At 36.2% G+C, this 24,296-nt stretch overlaps 1 protein-coding gene across 1 annotated transcript in view; it reads left to right on the forward strand.

Annotated features, from left to right (window-relative positions):
* The first annotated feature begins 5,423 nt into the window (after positions 1-5,423).
* The window catches only part of CAPS2 (calcyphosine 2), a 34,757-nt gene continuing 15,884 nt past the window's right edge, over positions 5,424-24,296 (forward strand). The window contains 6 exon segments of the mRNA XM_082421164.1: positions 5,424-7,837; positions 7,841-7,921; positions 11,812-11,982; positions 16,492-16,614; positions 18,448-18,515; positions 22,936-23,055. Of these exon segments, the coding sequence (XP_082277290.1) occupies positions 7,820-7,837; positions 7,841-7,921; positions 11,812-11,982; positions 16,492-16,614; positions 18,448-18,515; positions 22,936-23,055 (581 nt within the window). The 5' untranslated portion in view covers positions 5,424-7,819.

A 24,296-nucleotide genomic window follows, 5' to 3' on the forward strand; every position in this document is an offset into this window, starting at 1 on the left:
TGCATGGAGCTTAAATACTAACAATTTATTTACACATCTCTTTCCTCTCTCCTTGATTATGGGCTGAATTTGATCAATTTATTCTTCGCTTTCCACTATGTTCTGATTTTGTATAAGCAACGCCATAGCCACTAATACCACTAACCAAAAGAGAAGTGATGATAATTGGAGTTGGAAATAATCATCTTTAAAAATGAGAGAAGTGGGAGGTGGGTTCAATTCTTTTTGGTAGCACAAAAGCTAACATGGTAGACATGGATCTATTAGTCCACAACATTCATTACATGCTAGAAATAACATCTCATGACTTGGCCGCAGTTTGGGTGGAGACAGAAGCCATCAGAAGTGGTCTTCCAGGGCAGACAGCAAGCAACAAGAACTACAATCCTGCAGCCTGTGGAACAAAAACCACATTCACAGAAAGATAGACAAGATGAAAAGGCAGAGGGCTATGTACCAGATGAAGGAACAAGATAAAACCCCAGAAAAACAACTAAATGAAGTGGAGATAGGCAACCTTCCAGAAAAAGAATTCAGAATATTGATAGTGAAGATGATCCAGGACCGCGGAAAAAGAATGGAGGCAAAGATCGAGAAGATGCAAGAAATGTTTAACAAAGACCTAGAAGAATGAAAGAACAAACAAACAGAGATGAACAATACAATAACTGAAATGAAAACTACACTAGAAGGAATCAATAGCAGAATAACTGAGGGAGAGGAATGGATAAGTGACCTGGAAGACAGAATGGTGGAATTCACTGCTGTGGAACAGAATAAAGAAAAAAGAAAGAAAAGAAATGAAGACAGCCTAAGAGACCTCTGGGACAACATTAAACGCAACAACATTCACATTACAGGGGTCCCAGAAGGAGAAGAGAGAGAGAAGGGACCCAAGAAAATATTTGAAGAGATTATAGTCAAAAACCTCCCTAACACGGGAAAGCAAATAGCCACCCAAGTCCAGGAAGCACAGCAAGTCCCATACAGGAAAAAACCCAAGGAGACACACGCCGAGACACACAGTAATCAAATCGGCAAAAACTAAAGACCAAAAAATTATTGAAAGCAGCAAGGGAAAAACGAAAAATAACATACAAGGGAACTCCCATAAGGTTAACAGCTGATTTCTCAGCAGAAACTCTACAAGCCAGAAGGAAGTGGCATGATATACTTAAAGTGATGAAAGGGAAGAACTTACAACCAAGATTACTCTACCCAGCAAGGATCTCATTCAGATTCGATGGAGAAATCAAAAGCTTTAAAGACAAGCAAAAGCTAAGAGAATTCAGCACTACCAAACCAGGTCTACAACAAATGCTAAGGGAACTTCTCTAAGTGGGAAACACAAGAGAAGAAAAGGATCTACAAAAACAAACCCAAAACAATTAAGAAAATGGTCATAGGAACATACATATTGATAATTACCTGAAATATGAATGGATTAAATGCTCCAACCAAAAGACACAGGCTTGCTGAATGGATACAAAAACAAGACTCATATATATGCTGTCTAAAAGGGACCCACTTCAAACCTAGGGACACATACAGACTGAAAGTGAGGGGATGGAAAAAGATATTCCATGCAAATGGAAATCAAAACAAAGCTGGAGTAGCAATACTCATATCAGATACAATAGACTTTAAAATAAAGAATGTTACAAGAGACAAGGAAGGACACTACGTAATGATAAAAGGATCAATCCAAGAAGAAGATATAACAATTATAAATATATATGCACCCAACATAGGAGCACCTCAATACATAAGGCAACTGCTAACAGCTCTAAAAGAGGATATAGACAGTAACACAATAATAGTGGGGGACTTTAACACCTCACTTACACCAATGGACAGATCATCCAAAATGAAAATAAATATGGAAACAGAAGCTTTAAATGACACAATAGACCAGATAGGTTTAATTGATATTTATTGGACATTCCATCCAAAAACAGCAGATTACACTTTCTTCTGAAGTGTGCATGGAACATTCTCCAGGATAGATCACATCTTGGGTCACAAATCAAGCCTCAGTAAATTTAAGAAAATTGAAATCATACCAAGCATCTTTTCGGACCACAACACTGAGAGATCAGAAATGAATTACAGGGAAAAAAACGTAAAATACACAAACACATGGAGGCTAAACAATACGTTACTAAACAACCAAGAGATCACTGAAGAAATCAAAGAGGAAATCAAAAAATACCTAGAGGGCTTCCCTGGTGGAGCAGTGGTTAAGAATCTGCCTGCCAATGCAGGGGACATGGGTTTGAGCCCTGGTCTGGGAAGATCCCACATGCCGCGGAGCAACTAAGCCCGTGAGCCACAACTACTGAGCCTGCACTCTAGAGCCCGCGAGCCACAAACACTGAGTCCCACGTGCCACAACTACTGTAGCCTGTGCTCCTAGAGCCCATGCTCCACAACAAGAGAAGCCACTGCAATGAGAAGCCCGCAAACTGCAATGAAGAGTAGCCCCCGCTTACCGCAACTAGAGAAAGCCCGCACGCAGCAACGAAGACCCAACACAGCCAAAAATAAATAAATAAAATAAATGAATTAAAGAAAAAATACCTAGAGACAAATGACAATGAAAACATGACGATCCAAAACCTATGGGATGCAGCAAAAGCAGTTCTAAGAGGAAAGTTTATAGCAATACAAGCCTACCTCAAGAAACAAAAAAAATCTCAAGTGAACAATCTAACCTTACACCTAAAGGAACTAGAGAAAGAAGAACAAACAAAACCCAAAGTTAGCAGAAGGAAAGAAATCATAAAGATCAGAGCAGAAATAAATAAAATAGAAAGTAAGAAAACAATAGCAAAGATCAATAAAACTAAAAGCTGGTTCTTTGAGAAGATAAACAATATTGATAAACCATTAGCCAGACTCATCAAGAAAAAGAGGGAGAGGACTCAAATCAATAAAACTAGAAATGAAAAACGAGAAATTACAACAGACACAGCAAAAATACAAAGCATCCTAAGAGATTACTACAAGCAACTCTGTGCCAATAAAATGGACAACCTGGAAGAAATGGACAAATTCTTAGAAAGGTATAACCTTCCAAGACTGAACCAGGAAGAAACAGAAAATATGAACACACCAATCACAAGTAATGAAATTGAAACTGTGATTAAAAATCTTGCAACAAACAAAAGTCCAGGACCAGATGGCTTCACAGGTGAATTCTATCAAATATTTAGAGAAGAGCTAACACCCATCCTTCTCAAACTCCTCCAAAAAATTGCAGAGGAAGGAACACTCCCAAATTCATTCTATGAGGCCACCATTACCCTGATACCAAAACCAGAAAGATACTACAAAAAAAGAAACTTACAGACCAATATCACTGATGAATATAGATGCAAAAATCCTCAACAAAATACTAGCAAACAGAATCCAACAACACATTAAAAGCATCGTACACCATGATCAAGTGCGATTTATCCCAGGGATGCAAGGGTTCTTCAATATATGCAAATCAATCAATGTGACATACCATATTAACAAATTGAAGACCAAAATCCATATGATCATCTCAATAGATGCAGAAAAAGCTTTTGACAAAATTCAACACCCATTTATGATAAAAACTCTCCAGAAAGTGGGCATAGAGGGAACCTACTTCAACATAATAAAGGCCATATACCTCAAACCCACAGCAAACATCATTCTCAATGGTGAAAAACTGAAAGCATTTCCTCTAAGATCAGGAACAAGACAAGGATGTCCACTCTCACCACTATTATTCAACATAGATTTGGAAGTCCTAGCCACTGCAATCAGAGAAGAAAAAGAAATAAAAGAATACAAATTGGGAGAGAAGAAGTAAAACTGTCACTGTTTGCAGATGAAATGATACTATTCATAGAGAATCCTAAAGGTGCCACCAGAAAACTACTAGAGCTAATGAATGAATTTGGTAAAGTTGCATGATACAAAATTAATGCACAGAAATCTCTTGCATTCCTATACACTAATGATGAAAACTCTGAAAGAGAAATTATGGAAACACTCCCATTTACCATTGCAACAAAAAGAATAAAATACCTAGGAATAAACCTACCTAGGGAGACAGAAGACCTGTATACAGAAACCTATAAGACACTGATGAAAGAAATTAAAGATGATACCAACAGATGGAGAGATATTCCACGTTCTTGGATTGGAAGAATCAATACTGTGAAAATGATTATACTACCCAAAGCAATCTACAGATTCAATGCAATCCCTATCAAATTACCAATGGCATTTTTTTACGGAACTGGAACAAATCATCTTAAAATTTGTATGGAGACACAAAAGACCCCGAATAGCCAAAGCAGTCTTGAGGGAAAAAAACGGAGCGGGAGGAATCAGACTCCCTGACTTCAGACTATACTACAAAGCTACAGTAATCAAGACAATATGGTACTGGCACAAAAACAGAAACATAGATCAATGGAACAAGATAGAAAGCCCAGAGATAAACCCACGCACATATGGTCAACTAATCTATGACAAAGGAGGCAAGGATATACAATGGAGAAAAGACAGTCTCTTCAATAAGTGGTGCTGGGAAAACTGGACAGCTACGTGTAAAAGAATGAAATTATAACACTCCCTAACACCATACACAAAAATAAACTCAAAATGGATTCGAGACCTAAATGTAAAATGGGACACTATAAAACTCTTAGAGGAAAACAGGAAGAACACTCTTTGACATAAATCACAGCAAGATCTTTTTTGATCCACATCCTACAGTAATGGAAATAAAAACAAAAATAAACAAATGGGACCTAAGGAAACTTGAAAGCTTTTGCACAGCAAAGGAAACCATAAACAAGACGAAAAGACAACCCTCAGAATGGGAGAAAATATTTGCAAACAAAGCAACTGGCAAAGGATTAATCTCCAAAATATATAAACAGGTCATGCAGCTCAATATTAAAGAAACAAACAACCCAATCCAAAAATGGGCAGAAGACCTAAATAGACATCTCTCCAAAGAAGACATACAGATGGCCAAGAAACACATGAAAAGCTGCTCAACATCACTAATTATTAGAGAAATGCAAATCAAAACTATAATGAGGTATCACCTCACACCAGTTAGAATGGGCATCATCAGAAAATCTACAAACAACAAATGCTGGAGAGGGTGTGGAGAAAAGGGAACCCTCTTGCACTGTTGGTGGGAATATAAATTGATACAGCCACTATGGAGAACAGTATGGAGGTTCCTTAAAAAACTAAAAATAGAATTACCATATGACCCAGCAATCCCACTACTGGGCATATACCCAGAGAAAACCATAATTCAAAAAGACACATGCACCCCAATGTTCATTGCAGCACGATTTACAATAGCCAGGTCATGGAAGCAACCTAAATGCCCATTGACAGAGAAATGGATAAAGAAGATGGTACATATTTACAATGGAATATTACTCAGCCATTAAAAGGAACGAAATTGAGTCATTTGTTGAGACGTGGATGGATCTAGAGACTGTCATACAGAGTGAAGTAAGTCAGAAAGAGAAAAACAAATATCGTATATTAACGCATATTTGTGGAACCTAGAAAAATGGTACAGATGAACCGGTTTGCAGGGCAGAAGTTGAGACACAGATGTAGAGAACAAACGTATGAACACCAAGGGGGGAAAACCACAGTGGGGTGGGGATGGTGGTGTGCTGAATTGGGCGATTGGGATTGACATGTATACACTGATGTGTATAAAATTGATGACTTATAAGAACCTGCAGTTTAAAAAAAAAAAAAAAGAAGAAGTGCTCTTCCCTCCTCTTGCTACTGCGAACCCCAACATAGCCCAACTGGATATTCAGTGCTTTAGGACAAAGACAACCCTTCGTATGCATTCCAAAGATTAGCTCACAGGCCATTTGTTTGAAATGCTGATTCTTCTACCACCAAGTTTAGGTTTCCGGTGTTCTTTAGTCTCTGCAGCTAATTCCCCTTCCCTTCCCTTCCCCTCCCCTTCCCTATTACCTGTACCAGCAAAGATGTAGCACTGGAAAGAGGTCTGAAACCTGTTTGACTTTAAACTCTGCAATAACTAGCAAATAATTTGGTGAAGTAAAATTTACTTTTCTGGGTTTGAAAGTCAGAAGGTTGAGCTCTTTTATCACTGCTAGTGATTGTAATTCTGAAATAACTCATATCTGAATTGACTGAATGCACTTATTTAACAAATATTTAAGCTCCCATTATTTTCCTGTTAAGTGCTGATGTACAGGTGAGGAAAACCAGTAGTAACCCTTGCCTTTTTGAGGATTACAGTAGAGTGGTGAAGAATAATAGCTACCATTCATGCTTTAAACACCTTATCTAATTTTTTGAAGACAGAATTTATAGAAGGGCATTATGATCATGTCATAATTAAGTGCAGAGAAGTGAAACTAAGGATATGTTTTAAATGTATTCAGGTATTTGATTATGCATTAGTTTACTTATTGACTAAATATTTATTAAGCATCTGCTATATTAAGGGCATGAGATACCAACCTTCGTGGTCTTGATAGTTTATTAGGGAGATAAAAAGAGCTAATTTCAGTGAAGAGTGATGACTGTCATGCCTGGGGAAGTAAGGAACGAGGAGGATGTGGACATTTAAGAGTATAAAATTTGTTGTTTTTATTTTCAAGTGAGTTATAGTGACTTAAAGTGGCCTATAGTGATTTGAAATGGCTATAATGTTACTAAGGTATAAAAAACTGTGAGGCTGATGTATGGAGAAAATCACTCAGCCGATTGCTTAGTATCTGTGTTTCAACTTGGGTTCGTTGGCCACTAATCATCCTGGCAAATACAATAGCTCTTGTAAAGTGACTAAAAGCAAACAACCCCCCTCCCCCCAGCCAAACCAGTAACAGTTTTTAAAAGTTGCTTCTTCCTGAAAGATATCTCTGAAAAGAAAGCCATTTGCTAGTGCTGTAGGGGTATTTTCAAATCTAATGATCTGTGATGCTTTCAGAATATGTCTGCTGTTGGTTGGTAAATCTTCCTGACTTTACTCTTGCAGTAGAATCCCAGGCTTAGGGCAAGGGATTTTTAGGGCAGAGGGCTATGGAAATGGGTGTCAATGGAAACAATCAATAACCAATCTATAATATGAATAGAAGAGAGTTTTATTTGAGCCAAACTGAGGACTATAGCCTGGGAGACATCCTTTCAGATAGCTCTGAGGAAATGCTCTGGAGAAGCCTGGTTTTCAGCACAGTTTTATATCTTGTCATAACAAAGAACATCATGACAGGGGCACATTCCTTCAAGGTTTCAAAAAAGACACCTGCACAGTGAGTCAGTATCACCTGGAAAGGGAGCCTTATCATTGAAGGAGTACTAGTACTGGTCAATGCTGCTTGACATCTTAGCTCCTCTCTGACCTGTGCTTCCATCCTGACATCTTCTCTTTCTCACTCTGATCATCCTGCCTCCCTTTTATAAGGTGATTAATTGGGTCCACCAGATAATCCAGGATAATCTCCACATTTTGAAATCCTTAACTTAATCATGTCTGAAAAGTTCTTTTTTGCCATTTAAGGTAACATATTCACAGGGTCTGGTGATTAGGACATGAACATCTTCAGGGGGCCATTATTCAGACTAGTATTTACCCCATAAATGTTGCCCTACATAATGCAGTTGCCTCACAAAAAGCTGCTTTTGGTGAAAGGTGTAAAAGTGATTAACCACCCGATTTCTTTCCATGTAATATTATTATGTAATTTGTATGGCTTATTTAAAATTAGAATAAGAATTACCATTTTATATTTGTTTGACCTTTTTCAAAGTACACTGCATGATAAATACAGGAACTTGAATGGATTTAGAGGTTAAAGGAATTGCTGCTTCTCCTACAAGTCAAACTCAGCCATTCTCTAAAAGAAAGAAGCCACTACACGTATGTATGCTATATAATTTTCCTCTTGTAGGATGATTCATTAAATAATTTTCTGACTCCTTTCTTCATATTTTTATGACTACTTATACTTCCAAATATTTAGGATTAACATTTCCTAGATTTGAATAGTTGAACCAGCAAAATTGGAGATAATCATTATTTGAAAATTGATCATTACTTGAATTATTTTTATTTTTTTAATATAAATTTATTTATTTATTTATTTGTTTTTGGCTGTGTTGGGTCTTCATTGCTGCATGCGGGCTTTCTCTAGTTGTGGCGAGTGGGGGCTACCCTTTGTTGCAGTGCACGGGCTTCTCATTGCGGTGGCTTCTCTTGTAGCAGAGCACGGGTTCTAGGTGTGTGGGCTTCAGTAGTTGTGGCACGTGGGCTCAGTAGTTGTGACTTGGGGGCTCTAGAGCACAGGCTCAGTAGTTGTGGTGCAGGGGCTTAGTTGCTCCGCGACATGTGGGATCTTTCCAGACCAGGGCTTGAACCCATGTCCCCTGCATTGGCAGGCAGATTCTTAACCACTGTGCCACCAGGGAAGCCCAGTTTTATTTTCTTTAATTAAGCTTATCATTGTTTTCTTCTTATTATTTAAAAAATTATCTATGTATGTCTGCAGAAAATATAACAAATAAAAATGGTAGAAAGAAGAAGAAAATAATATACATTTTGTGTAAGCTAGGTAGGAAGAGAATCTGGGCTTCTATTATTAGGACTTTTATTCTTTTCAACCTTCATAATATCACTGTCGTGTATATCATTGATTAGGTGCAAGTCTAAAGCTACTTTGTCCCTGTAACCACCACAGAATTGAGCAAATATAAAATTTAGTCTAGAAATACATAAAAGTGATATATATTTCCTTGCTATTCTTACTGTTCCAAATATTGAATGCCTACTGTTCATCAGTGAACATGATATATGTTTCAATAACTTATATCACTTAATTCTTACAACAAACCTTTGAGGTAGGCATTATTATTAACCTGCTTTTATTTTTTATCTATCTATCTATCTATCTATCTATCTATCTATCTATCTATCTATCTATCTATCTATCTATCTATCTGGGAGACTGAAGGATTTATTACTTGCAGTAAGTAAGGAGAACACCAGGGATCTTTTCCCAAAGCAGTATCTCCCTGAACTGCAAAATTGGGGAAATTTTAAAGTAAGGGTACATGCATATTCATAAGGGGGCTTGAGCAGAGGAGAATTCAGCATGTAATTGGGGGAAAGTTCGACAGAGTCCAAGCTTTAGTTGACTGAAGTCAGGAGGGTCAAATCATCATTCCATCTCCCACCTGAGTGGGGGCCTTAGTTCCAAATAAACCTAATTAGCTTAACATTCCTCTCTGAGATGTCTCAGGGTTCCTTCAAAGCATCCCAGAGTTAACTGGAGGCCGGCATCAGGATTTACTGAAGCTCAGGTTCTTTATGTCTTGTTGCAGAAAGAATTTAGGGAGAGACAAAGTGATAGGTAAGAAGTGGATTTATTTATAGAGGTACAAATTCCATAGACAGAATGTGGTCTGTCTCAAAAGGCGAGAGAGGCCCTGGGAGAAACACGCTCCACAGAGCGTGGGCCATCTCAGAAGGTGAGAGGCCTAACCTGCTTTTAGATATGGAAGAACTGAGACTCCTAGAGATTAAGTGACTTGCCAGGATTTTGAACTTTAGTTCTGACTTCAAGATCTGTGCTCTTTACTCTGTGTTCAGCCATCTCCCTTATATACATGAGTTAGTGCTTTGAGGTTTTTATGGTTCACAATATTATGAGTTAAATCTGAATTATTTGATAATTTGAATCAAAGCAGCCCTTCCTGGGGGAGGCTGTGCATGTGGAGGGTCAGGGGGGATATGGGGAATCTCTATACCTTCCACTCAATTTTGCTGTGAACCTCAAACTCTTCTAAAAAATAAAACTCATTAAAAAAAATGAGTTGGATAAAAAAATTGTTGGATACAAAAATATCCAACTGTTAAAATAAAGGGCCAGATAGTAAATATTTTTGGCTTCATGGGCCATGCAGTCTCTGTTGCAACCATTCAACTTTGCTGTTTTTGTGAGAACACATAGACAGTTCGTAAGTAAATGAGCATCGTTGTGTTCCAATAAAACCTTTCTGTATTTATAAAAACAGAGCTGGGCCTAGTTTGCTGACCACTGGCCTAGGGATTTATAAACTATAATTTATCTTTATTCTGGATTGGCTAGCACAATTTGGTTGGAATTAGATAGGAAAGGTAGCTGCCATTCTGAAATACTTATCCCTATGACCTCATTATTAAATAGATCTATTTAACAGATTTGAATAAGTCTATTAAAACATTTTCTGGAGAATAATAATGATCATGATTATGAAAACTACAGCTATATTTTATTTAGATTTTCTTCCTAAAGTTAGATGATGTTATAATGTTTCCAAAATATAATTAAGAAAATATTTGATGGGTGATAGAAGTGTGCTGCTATTTTAGTCTATGTTTCATATATAATACATAATAATATATATTATATTAAAATTAATTAAATATAATCAATATTATATACATTTGTTTTTATTTTATTATTATATATTAAATATATAGATCCATTTAAATGATCACCTTCTGATTTTACATTTCTACATTTTAACTATTTATTAGGATAGTACTTAAAACAATACCATTTTAAAATTGATACTGAGCTGAATTTGTTTTTTCTTACTCTTACTGTCAGAGTGATGAAGCCCAGTCTTGATTAAAATTTCTGTACTTGCTATCAGTATAACAAAAATGACCCGTTAGATGATATTTCAGAAGTAAGCTATAAATGCTTATGAGTAAATTATTTCCTGCTTTTATTAACTTGAGCTTTCCCTAAGATTCATACATAGTTCTTATTCCATGTGGCTAAGCTCACTGTAATTTTCAAGTCTTTGCACAATTTTTGGCAATAAAATCAAACATTTACAAACATATACCTGTATATATTTGTCACTTCCTTGCTTAAAATCCTGTACTGTCTTCCCATTACCTTTGGGATAAGGTCCAAGTTCTTTAACTTGTATTATAATTGAACAGCTCTGGCTCTGAAGCCTTGCCTCATCCTTCTCCTCTGGGTATAGACTTGGATACAACACTTTCAAAGGGTTGTCCTGGTTTTATACTACTTTTGGAGCTACTGTCCCTCTCTGGGACAATATATATTTGCTTAGTACTCTTTTTAGATTTCTCTTATCCAATGGCTCTGTTATCTTTCATCCCATGGAACTGTGGCAGGGAGCCAAATAACACCAGAAGATAGAATATTTCAATATTCTAGAAATGGCAACCAGAGATTCTCAGTATTAGTGAGCTCCAATTCTAATGACTGTTCTGGAAGAAATGATTGGCAATGGAGTTTTTCTGGGGCAGGAATAAAAAACCTATCCAAAACTCCTAAGAAGAAAGAAAAGTCATTTTTTCTTCTATTTTAGAACCAGGAGGAAAGTGGTGGTGGTGGGGAGGTGGTGGTGGGATGAATTGGGAGATTGGGACTGACATATCTACACTAATATGTATAAAGTAGATAACTAATAAGAAGCTACTGTATAAAAAAAAAAAAAAAAAAAAAAAAGAACCAGGACTGATCTCCAGCTGGGAAACAAGATACAGGCTTAACTGGTATTTGAGGCCAGTGCCCATTGTGAGCAGTTCTGTGTGCTTTGATTGCTCAGTGATGCTGTACCAGCTAAATGTTTTAAATATGACCTCTCTTTAGAAAATAGATTATAATGGTCTGTTTCTTAGGCATAAATGCTAAGGTAAATGGTAAACCTGTTAATGTTAATAAGGAAAAATTAATAATAATTCTGATTTTTTTATGGCGATAGTATACTTTTTACTTCTAGGAGTAGGACATAATACCTGAAAATTTGCCAGTGCCAACAGACAAATATAAACTAAAATATCAGCAATACAAAACTGAAATGAAAGAGGGATACAAACAGTATAGTCAGAGAAATGCACAAAAGACAAAGTCAAATATCACACATCAACAGACTCCGAGAAACAAGATAGATGACAAGGTAATGTATAACGCTTTATAAAATAGTAATGAAATTTAAAGAAAACAGTTACACGTATTATAGAAACATCTTTTTGTCTGATATGTCTTGCTGTTAGTCATAATAAAGTACAGTAGCTAACATTTATTTCTGTGTGCCAGCGACTATTTTAAGTATTTTACTTACATTAACTAGTTTTTTCACAACAACCATAATGGGTTATTATCACCATTTTCAGGCATGAAAACTTTACTTATACGACCTACTGACCTATTCATCTTTTCTCTGTTAGTAGTTTTCCACTTGCCTTGGGTTGGAAATAAGACAGTATTATATATCTGTTTTTGATGTAGCTGTCTTGAACTCTGTTGGTCTCACAGATTAAATTTTAAAGTTGGAAAATGGTTTCAGACTTTAAAGCGACCCTGTTTTATTCTAAAACTGTCATCACTCCATGATTGTCTTCTAGATCAGTTTGGGAGATGTTTTTAATACCGAATTGCTGAAACTGTTATACTTTAATTTAATCTTAATTAGGTATAAACTCACCGTTCATGAATATAAGAGCAAAGTAAACATAATAAATTTAATGGCTTTCCACAAGCATACCAGAAAGGTCAATCTTGAATTTTACAAAGGTTTGAAAACATAGTTTATGATACTACTGGCCATACTTTGTGAGAGCACTTAGGTACAATTCTTCATTCAGTTAACTTTTAGTAAGAATAATGTATTTTCAGGGAGGTTTGATGGTTGTATTTACTTAGCATTTTACTGTAGGTAAAAAAATGATAAATTGTAAGTAGATGCGGCATATCAGCTTTTTTTTTCTGATGCATGTAGGAACTATCTAGAACTGACTAAATCACATGGTGTTTAGCTGAAAGAGTAACAAACGTTATGGGATTATTTGGTCCCTTTTATTTCAAAACAAATTTTCCAGATCCAAACAGATGAACATAAATATAATATTCTAGTATCTGTAGTAATAGACAGGATAATTTCATAACCATTTAGCATCTGGCTGTGTATTATTTGTAGGATCTACCATGTGACATTTAGATCACTGTAATAATGTTGGGAAAATAGAATGAAGGTTTCTATAAGTGCGTGCTTTATTTTCCATGGCAAAACAGTTCAAATAGTTTTAAAGTAAAACCTTGGTGTCCTTGAACACAAGTTCAAATGAGGATGCTTGTTTACTTTTGGTTTAAGAGAAGACAAATATTGTTTGCAAATCTTCCCATATGATTGTAAATATTTATATAGTATGAATAAGGAGTTTTATAAATAAAAGCCAATATTTGCATATTTTCTTCTGGTGAAGATCCTGTTTTACTTCTTCGATTGTTTTTTTTTAACCTGCATTTAACCTACATATTAAAAGTTTAATATGTTCTTGATAGTCTTGTGAAAAAGCCCTGGTTTCTATATATTCTATATATAATAATCTTGTACTTAAGGGGTTTGAGCAACTTATCTGATGTCTTTTTAAATGTATACCATTATGAGAACCAAAACTGCTGTATAAACGTGCTGTTAGTAAATCCTATTATTATTACATGAATTAACACTGGAATAGTAATCTCTGGAAATAGAAGAGGTCCCTGATATCCAAAACATAAGCCCCTCTTTAAAGCAGGGAGCCACATGTAAATTGATTCTCTTTGCTGATAAAGAAAAGCTAAAGTTAGATATATTTAGAATCCAAGATAATAACTAAAGATCATAGCTACTAACTAATCAGACTGATATATCAGTCAACTGATAATGTCAAACAGTAAAATAAAAGTTCCACGCTGCTTGAATTTTAAAGGCAAATTTCCTGTGTTGAGTTTTCCTTCCATTTAGTATAAAAAGGTGGTGAATCTCTTATTGTCAAATTGTTTTGCCACCTGAAACGTAAACTTATATGTGTGTGTGTCTATATATATATGTATTTTAAATAGTGAAACATCTTTAAATAAAACATGAAAATCATTAAACTTCAATTTTACAGAAAATAATATTAATTCCCAAATTAATATTAATTAATTGTACTTATTATTAATCGTTCCAGATATACCTTTTTTCACCAACTCTATAAAAAGACAAAACACCTTTTGGATTTAGAAACGATCACCCTAATTCACCCATTCATTGTTTATTCTTTCAAAAATAGTTATCTAATGTTTAACTGCATGCAAGGTACCTTTCCAGGCACTGGTGATAAGTCAGTGAGTAAAACAGACAAAAATTCTTGCCCTTACAGAGCATATAACCTAATTAAGGAGTAAGCAAGAAAAAAAAAAAAAAAAGAACAAATGAATGAATGAACCGATCAGTTCATCTAATTATGAGAGATGATGATAAATGCTATGGGTAGAAGGGAACTGGAAAGGCTAGGACTCGAGGCTGGGGTAGCAGTTTGTACAGGATCATCAGAGAAGATCTCTTCCATAAGGTAGCATTTTAGCACACATATGAAAGGGGTAAGAGGTAAGCCAGCCAGGAGAAACTCTGTCATGAAGTGTCATGAAGTAGGAGTGGGCCTGGAGTGTTTCAGAAATATCAGGAGCAGTGTGATGAGGGGGAACGGCGAGGGAGAGGTGGGGGGAGATTGTTCAGTGAGTTAAAGGGAAGATGAGGCTGGGAGGCAGACCATGGAGGTCTTGTAGACTGCTTAAGGACTTTGCCTTCTATTTTGTTCTGTTGAGGATGGGTTTTATTGAGGAGGTCATCACAGTAATCCAGGCAAGAGGTGAGGACGCTTGCCTGGACCGAGGTGGTCGCAGCAGACTTGGATAAGAAGTGGTCATGAGGAGGAGTCGGATTCTAGATAGATTCTGAAAGGTAGGGCTGAGAATATTTGGTGATGGATTGGTTTTAGGCTTGAGAGAAAGGAAAGATGAAAAGCGACTCTAAGGCTTTTGAGCTGAGCAATCGGAAGGGTGGATTTGTCAATAACTGGAGTGGGGAAGACCACTGTGAAGTCTGATTTGGGGAGGTTAAATTTGAATACCAAGTGGAAATGCCACTGTTTCCTTTTTGTAAAAGATTAAAAACAAGTTGAAACAAAATAAAATGTTTTTGAAAGTTTCCTCCAACCTACACATAATGCAGAGCTTGGCTTCTACTTAAACATATCTGTCAATTTAATCTTTTAAATTTACCTTATATAATGCTAAACATCTTTTTGGTGCCTGTTAAAATAAATCACTATTTAGGAAAAACAGATATTAGTGGGTAAATAAATAAAATTATAAGGTATCCTCGTAAATTTGTTCCCCAATAGTACATACTTAAGATTTATTATTCATTCATTGAATAAACAGCAAGAGCTCACTACATGTGGTCCTGTTCTGGCACCAGGGATCCTGCAATGAAAAAGACAGACAAGGTTCCTGCCCTCGTGGAACTTACATCAGGAGAGGCAGGCAACAAGTCATAAACAAATGTATAATAAAGTATCATGTAGCAATCGAAGGTCATGAAGACAGCAAAGATTATGAAGATGGAATGTGACCTTTCAAGGAAGATCTAAAGTAAGAACAAATCCTGGGGGAAAGACTCTTGAAATCTATTATGTTTTTGACAAGTTGCTATCCTATTGGGGCATTATTTTTTGTTAAGCTCATGTAAGCACATCTTATATTCAGAGAAAAATTTAGTGTTTATCTCTTTAGGATCCTTGTCAAAAGTTCAGAAATAGCAGACATAAAACCAATGAATCACCGAAGTAGTAATTAGTAAAAGTTTTGTGCACACACCAAAAAGACAGTTCGTGAACTGGAAGTACTCAAATCAGACACGGGATGAGACTCAGGAATCTATTATAAAGCAGTTTATGTAGTGAGGCGGCAGTGACTTTATTCTTCACAGTGGTTGGTTATAATATGAAAATTTTCTTAAATGATAGGGGATTGGTTAGTGGGTATCAATTTGGGGGAACAGTTTACATTTTGCTTATGATTTCCAGAGACACAAGCAAGAAATGACCCAGGTCAAGTTAGTCTCACTTGTCTTGCAAAATAAGCTAAATTAAGCTTTGCTTTTATGACTAAACTGGTATTGTCTGCTCAGGGAATTTTCAAGGCTGATCTCTGTTTGTGTTTGATTTTAACAATCTCAAAGGATACACCCCATCTACTGGTACTTTACTTGCGAACTTAATTTTATAAAGGAGTGACATGCCCATATTTATTAAGTTCACAAAGACTCAAATGGACAATTATAATAGTTGCTACTTTTTATGAAATGCTTACTATATGTCGGGTACTTTTATAAGTGTTGGACATGTATCATCTCATTTATCATTTTCGTGTGTGTGAAGTAGTTACTAATGTTAATTCCCATTTTATCTATGAGTAAACCGAGGCACAGAGGTGTCGTCTAGCTAGAAAGTGGGAGAGCTGGATTCAAACAGGCAGTCTGATTGTCAGAGCCTGTACTCTTAATTTGACATATCCAGTGATCATTTTATCCTTTATTTTGTTAAAAACAAATATTCTAAGTATGTGTGTGAGGGTTCACTTATTGCTTCATGTCTAGTGTGTACAAGGTGCAGAAGCCATCACAGATGATCTTACAACTCTGGATAGGAAAGCCCTCCTACAGCAGGGTTATGCAGACAACCCTTACATCACACAACAGAGTACAAGAAGATCTGTTGCTGTAAGTTATTGGTATTTTTACTCATTCGATAAGATAATTTGCCCCCCAAGATTTTACAGACTTAAAATTGAATAGATAATTGCAACAGTTGAATTTGGACTGAGGCGAATATTCATTAATATGCAAATTCGGTCCTCACTCTTACCACAGATTGGCATTTGGTATGTTTACAGTGGAAAAATCATCTTGAATCTTTGGGAGTTCGTAAAAATTTAGTTTATACTGTTCAAAATGTTCATTGACCACTACTTATGACAATGGGCTAATCTGCATCACCCCTTCCCCCAGAGAGAAGTAGCTGGATGATTTATTTTTTTTTTTGAAAGTTATAAGCTAATAAAACTGTAGAAATTCAGGCCAATTAAGAAAAATGGCAGGGATAAAGCAGTTTTTCTTTAGGAAAAGGGAAACAAAGCTCTAGACTCTCAATATCTCAACTTTAAATTATACGTTTTACAAAATCACTGAGATTGCTTAATGAGTATTATTTAGAGCAGTTCTCGTACAAATAGGTGGTTATAACATCTCTATAGTGTCCTGATGTAAGCAGACCAAGCTGCTTGGAGTTGGAGTCCGCTGGCTACCTAGACACCCCCAGGTGATTAAAATCTTAGGCACACCTGTAATGGATTGATGGAATATCAGTATGTGTTGGCTCAAGAGTTGAGAAAATTCTGCTTTAGATGGCCTAAATAATAATAAAACATGGATTTAACCAGTTACATTATCATTATCATTGAGGGGAAATTCAAAATAGATTTTATTTGGATAACAATCATCCAGAATCAATACATTTTGAACTGACAGCGATTTGTAATCAATCTCTGGGCCAGCTGGACTGATTTTCTGTGGCTGTCCCAAGTTTAGTAATTTGTTCTTTTACTAAAATCACATATACATTATTTTCTATGCCTATTATTGTGTAGATATTTATACTTAATAGAATATGGAGTATTGCCAGGATGAAAAAAAATTTTAAAAGCTACTTTATAGGGCAAAGTTTTGTCCCAGATAGGGCTTATTTTGATATATTCCTGAAGTTATACTTGCATGGATGTTACTTAAGGCCCAGTGGGTACTGTTCTTGGTATAATCCAAAGCCATTTGGGTGTCAGTGGATTTCTTTTCCTTATAATTACTTTCTTAGTGAAATCATATCTAAATTCACCGTCAAGCACATTTTACTCTATTGTGGTAGCACTCATTTATCAGGTTTTTAAAGGAAAGTTTATGTGAGTAAACTTTGAATGCATCTGAAATTAGTACAAATTTACTTTTAAAATGTAGGTGGAAACGCTTCAATTTAGTTTTTAACTAACTAAACAACAGAAGCAGTAAACCTATGGTTTTTATGTCCATCTCTTCTAGTTTGTCATTTTTCAGTGTTATCAGATCCTTTGCATCTATGTGACTTCTGCTTCTAATCTGCTTTCGGTTTACACAGACCTCTAAATCAGTGTGCCTGAGGGTGGTTCTAACCTTTCCTCCAAAGTGTAAGCCACCATAAATGTCAACGCCCAAGGTGGGCTTTCAGCGTGGACTCTGTATTCATTAATGTCACCTCTTTTGCTTGCTTCTGGGTTTTACATCCATTGTCTGGCCAATATGGAAATCTCCTATGATTTCTAACAAAATTTAAGTGTATTATTTTTTAGGAAATAAATGTATTTTTAGGTTAAAAAATTGGAATTTAAATTGATTAATGATGAATATAGTAATCTATATTTAAGAAAGAAACTGGAAGTGTTTAACTTATATTTTAGGACTCTTGTGTTAACTATAGGATTGTTCTGCCTTATGGACAGTGACATTTTCTTTATTTTCTCTTCTCAGGAAACTGTGGCTGCAGAGAAGAAGAAACAGACTGTTGCAGAGCAAGTGATGACAGACAACTTATCCAGGTAAGGGTTAGTAACTCGTAATAGAAATCCATTCCGAAGGTATTCATTAAATTTCTTTTTTTGTACATGACACCCATATCTTTGGGTGTCAGTCAACAAGTGGTCAACTCAGAAGTTTCCACACTTTCTGTGTTCAATACACTTGTAGTGTTTTAGTAATTTTTTCACCAGACTCCTTGGCCAATAGAAATACCCAACAGTTCTATTTATTAACTATTTTTGTCTAAACAACTTAGTAAATATTTACTTTCTAACAACTTAATGGTCATCTGAAAAATAATACACATAAATTGAAAGAAAAAATATTTTAATTTCATTCTTAAATAAGCACAATTACTTACTAATGGGATGTCTGCACTTCTAGGCACCACACAATCTCTCAAACCTTAGAATTGTGTAGGATGATGCAAAGATGTGATATCATTCATTGAAGGAGTGTAGCATGATATCTTGTTGAAACTGTGAATTTTCTTGAACTAGTAGTTTTTGTGGTATCCAACAAATATGAAGTATCACTATGTCCCTCAAAAGTTAAAAATATCTAGAGGTGTCCCTGTGAGTTCCCTGTGACATCCCAGTGTGACTTAGTGCACAGTTTGGGAACTGTGAGACCATCAAGAATTTTAAAACCTAATGTAAAGTTTCACAACCCTTAGAAAACTAAATAAAGTTTCAATACCTGCTGTGCTAAACTGCATGAATATGTAAGTATTGTAGGATTCAGAAGAGGCTGGAATAGTCTATGAAGTCTTCAAGGAAGAAGTAAGACTTAAGTTTAGCTTTGAAAAAAATAATCGTTTCGTTGGGTGGCAGAGAGAAAGAATGATGGTCTACATGCATGTGTCTTAGTTAATTCTTTGAAACAATTTATTTTACTTACAGTCTTCGGTGTATCTCCTTCCATTATCTCATGAACTGACTTTATGTTTTCACCCCCAAAATGCCACCACAGCGTCTCTTCATAAGATAGCTAGTGACATACATATTGCTGGACTAATGGTGATTTCTTGGTTCTCATTTACTTGACCCATCAGCGACATCTGTCTGTGTTGAAAACTTTCTCCCCTTCAAAGCACTTTTCTTTTTCTCCCTTGACTTCCGGCATAGCACACTTGGCTCGTTTTTCCTCCTACCTTCCACTCCTCAGCCTCCTCTCCTGGTTCCTCTTCATCTCTCCAGTCTTTATACATGGCAATACACAAGGGCTCAATTCTTAGACTTCTACATTTACTTCCGAAGTGATCTCACCCAGTATCATGTCTTCAGGAACCATCTACCTGCTGATGCTTCCCTAATCCAAGATCCCAAAGTAACATTTTCCAAACTGGGTTCCTGAAAGTGGCTTCCCTTCCCTCCCCTCATGATGAAATCCTCTTTAGTTTTCCTCCATGGCAACCCCATTCTTTAAGTTATTTAGGCCTAAAATCTTGGTGATGCATTTAATCCCTCTCTTTCACTCAAATCCTATATGCAGTTTGTCAGCAAACACTCTCAGGTCTACCATCAGAATAAATTTACCCCCTCTGCTGCCACCATCCCTGTTCACACTGTCATCTTCTTTTTTTTTTGAATTTTATTTTATTTATTTTTTTATACAGCAGGTCCTTATTAGTCATCCATTTTATACACATCAGTGTATACATGTCAATCCCAATCGCCCAATTCATCACACCCCCCCACCACTGCCACTTTCCCCCCTTGGTGTCCATACGTTTGTTCTCTACATCTATGTCTCTATTTCTGCCCTGCAAACCAGTTCATCTGTACCATTTTTCTAGGTTCCACATGTATGCGTTAATATATATTTATTTTTTTTTTAGCATCTCTATTGGAGTATAATTGCTTTACAATGGTGTGTTAGTTTCTGCTGTATAAAAAAGTGAATCAGCTATACATATACATATATCCCCATATCCCCTCCCTCTTGCATCTCCCTCCCTCCCTCCCTATCTGGCCCCTCTAGGTGGTCACAAAGCACGGAGCTGATCTCCCTGTGCTATGAGGCTGCTTCCTACTAGCTATCTAGTTTACATTTGGTAGTGTATATATGTCAAGGCCACCTTCTCACTTCGTCCCAGCTTCCCCTTCCCCTCCCCATGTCCTCAAGTCCATTCTCTACGTCTGCGTCTTTATTCCTGTCCTGCCCCTACATTCTTCAGAACCATTTTTTTTAAACACATATATATGTATTAGCATACAGTATCTGTTTTTCTCTTTCTGACTTACTTCACTCTGTATGACAGTCTCTAGATCCATCCACGTCTCTACAAATGACCCAATTTCGTTCCTTTTTATGGCTGAGTAATATTCCATTGTATATATGTACCACTTCTTCTTTATCCATTCATCTGTCGATGGGCATTCAGGTTGCTTCCATGACCTGGCTATTGTAAACAGTGCTGCAATGAACATTGGGGTGCATGTGTCTTTTTGAATTATGGTTTTCTCTGGGTATATGCCCAGTAGTGGGGTTGCTGGGTCCTATGGTAATTCTATTTTTAGTTTTTTAAGGAACCTCCATACTGTTCTCCATAGTGGCTGTATCAATTTACATTCCCACCAACAGTGCAAGAGGGTTCCCTTTTCTCCACACCCTCTCCAGCATTTGTTGTTTGTAGATTTTCTGATGATGCCCATTCTAACTGGTGTGAGGTGATACCTCATTGTAGTTTTGATTTGCATTTCTCTAATAATTAGTGATGTTAAGCAGTTTTTCACGTGCTTCTTGGCCATCTGTATGTCTTCTTTGGAGAGATGTCTATTTAGGTCTTCTGCCCATTTTTTGATTGGATTGTTTTTTTTTTTAATATTGAGCTGCATGAGTTGTTTATATATTTTGTAGATTAATCCTTTGCCAGTTGCTTTGTTTGCAAATATTTTCTCCCATTCTGAGGGTTGTGTTTTTGTCTTGTTTGTAGTTTACTTTGCTTTGCAAAAGCTTTTAAGTTTTATTAGGTCCCATTTGTTTATTTTGTTTTTATTTCCATTACTGTAGGATGTGGATCAAAAAAGATCTTGCTGCTATTTATGTCAGAGGGTGTTCTTCCTATGTTTTCCTCTAAGAGTTTTATAGTGTCTGGTCTTACATTTAGGTCTAATCCATTTTGAGTTAATTTTTGTGTATGGTGTTAGGGAGTGTTCTAATTTCATTCTTTTATGTGTACCTGTCCAGTTTTCCCAGCACCACTTATTGAAGAGATTGTCTTTTCTCCATTGGCACACTGTTATCTTCTGTCTCCTGGATTATTTCAGACACTTTTTAACTGGACTCATTGTATCTGCATTTGCCCCTATTGGTCTGTTCTCAACCCAGCAGCCAGAGTATGTCCATTAAAAGACAAGTCAGATCAAACCCTCCAGTAATTTCCCATCTCAATCAGAGTAAAATCTATAAGACCTATGTATTGGTTATATATCACCATAAAACCTAGTAGCTTAAAACAGCAGTCATGAATGATAGCTCATCTATCTTCAGGTCAGCTGTCCAGGCTAGGCTTGGCTGAGTAGCTCTTTTCACTTACTTTTGCCAGTTATATATGAGCAAAAGCAATGGGCTTAATTCTGAGCTTGAGCCTTAAGAAACCTCATGTGTTTCCATTTGCCTTTTTGTGCTTGGTCAACCCACTGGTCTCAAGAAGAAAACACTTTTATAAATGCAGCCAGGCCACTTAGCCAAGATTATCCTAGATGAGCAGATTTCCAACCAACCTACCCTTGCATGAATTAGTTCAATTGAGATCAGCAGAGCCATCCAGCTGCCAAAGCAAATCAAATAGCTAAGCTTAAAGCCAAAGGGAAAGAAAGTTCACTACACTTATAATGAGGCCATGGCAAGGTTGTGGATCAGGAGTGCTGAAAAACTGAGGTCAATAATATGTTCTCCCCAAGCCCTGCATGATTTGCCCACCGTTAGACCCTGGACCCCTTTTCCTACTTCTCTCCTTCTTGTTTACTCTGCTCCACCATCTGGCTTCCTCCCTGTTCTGAAACATAGCTGGTTCACTTCTGTCTCAGGTGATTTGCATTTATTTCCCTCTCTGCTTGAAATGCTTTTCCCACAGAAATCCATATGGCTGCTTGCTTACTTTGCTTTCTGTCTTTATTCAGAAGTCACTAGCACATTGTCTTTTTGTTTAAAGAATAGTAAGAGGAAGACATGAAGCTCTGAGTTCCCTCAAAAATTTCAATTTATTTTTAGATAATGCTTATGGAAAAAGAGAGCAATAAGAATATTCACTTTTTTATGGTCAGTGTTTTTTAATTATTAAATTTATTCATTTAATATCTGACAGATCATGTATTCTGCCAGTAGTATAAATTGGCATTTGTATATGAGCTTTTCCAACTGCTTATAAATATGTGGATGCTAGAGCAATTCATTATAACATTTAATTGTCAGACTTTGTATTTTCCTGAATAGGGCTGTAATCAGTGATCCAGAAGAAAATTTAACCAGTGAGAAGCAAGAAATTGCTCATATCCTTCCAAATTCAAAGCTGGTACCTCTTCGACTTAGGAAAAGAACACTACATGAAACAAAGTAAGAAGGATTTACTTATATAAAATGAGGATGTAGTATGTTATAAATGTATTTTTCAAATGTACTTTTGTATCTAATGGAAAAGTTTGTCTGCATGTTTTTGCTTTTTTCTATATAAAGGAAAGTGGAATTTTTGGAGTTCAGATCCCAGTTCTGCCACTTTAAGATATTGGGGAACACTTTGCCCTCCAGATCTTGTATTTAGAATTTAGGAATCATAGCCAGAACCTTAGGTGATAATATGTGTGAAAAGACACAATATAGTAACTGAGACATTTGTATGTGCACAATATATATTGGCTGAATTTCAATGCCATAATATATTCAAAATTAGTATTGTTTAAAAATTATTACTTTCTGCCTTTTACTTTGTACTTTATAAAATCTTTGGTTTGGTATGGACTTTTACAGTCTGCTAGTGCAGTCCACTGAAATTTCTCAGTGACTTCACTGACAGTTGACATCTAGCCTCAGATTTAAAAGAATAGAAAACCCACCAGTTCCTGCAGCAGTTCTTTTATATTTTCAGACTGCCATAATTGTTAGTACTTTCTTATAACTTTTATCTTTTTATCTCATTCTTATTTTCTGGAAGGCTTTGTTTCCATGTCTTTAAATATTTGAAGGTATCATGTATTAATTTCCTAATGCTGCTGTAACAGATTACCACAAACGGTATTTTAAAACAACACAAATTTATTCTTCTCCAGTTCTGGAGGTCAGAAGCCTAAAATCAAGGTGTTGACAGGGCTGCATTCCTTTTGGAGGCTTCAGGGAAGAATTCATTTCTTTGCCTTTTTCAGTTTTTAGGGGCTACCTTTATTCCTTGGCTTGTGGCCCCTTCGTCCATCTTCAAAGCCAGTAATGGCTCGTGTTATATCAGTCTGAGGCTCCTCTTCTGTAGTCACATATCCCTCTGCTTTCCTCTTATAAAAACACTTGTGATTGCATTGAACCTACCTGGATAATCCTGGTTAATCTCCTCATTTCCAGATCTTTAACTTAATCACATTTGCAAAGTCCCTCTTAACCATATCATGTAAATTAACTAATTACGTGTTCTGAGGATTAGGATATGAATATCTTTCAGAGGCCATCATTCAGCTACCATATACCTAAACATCTCTTTCTTAAAGTAAACTTTTATAGAAATAAAACAATGATTCACAAAGTATACACATTTTAAATGTACACCACCGGAATTTTCACAAACTGAACAATACTCATGTATCATTCCTAGA

Source organism: Balaenoptera physalus (assembly GCF_965194825.1).
Source record: "Balaenoptera physalus genome assembly, chromosome: 13".
Lineage (NCBI taxonomy): Eukaryota > Metazoa > Chordata > Mammalia > Artiodactyla > Balaenopteridae > Balaenoptera > Balaenoptera physalus.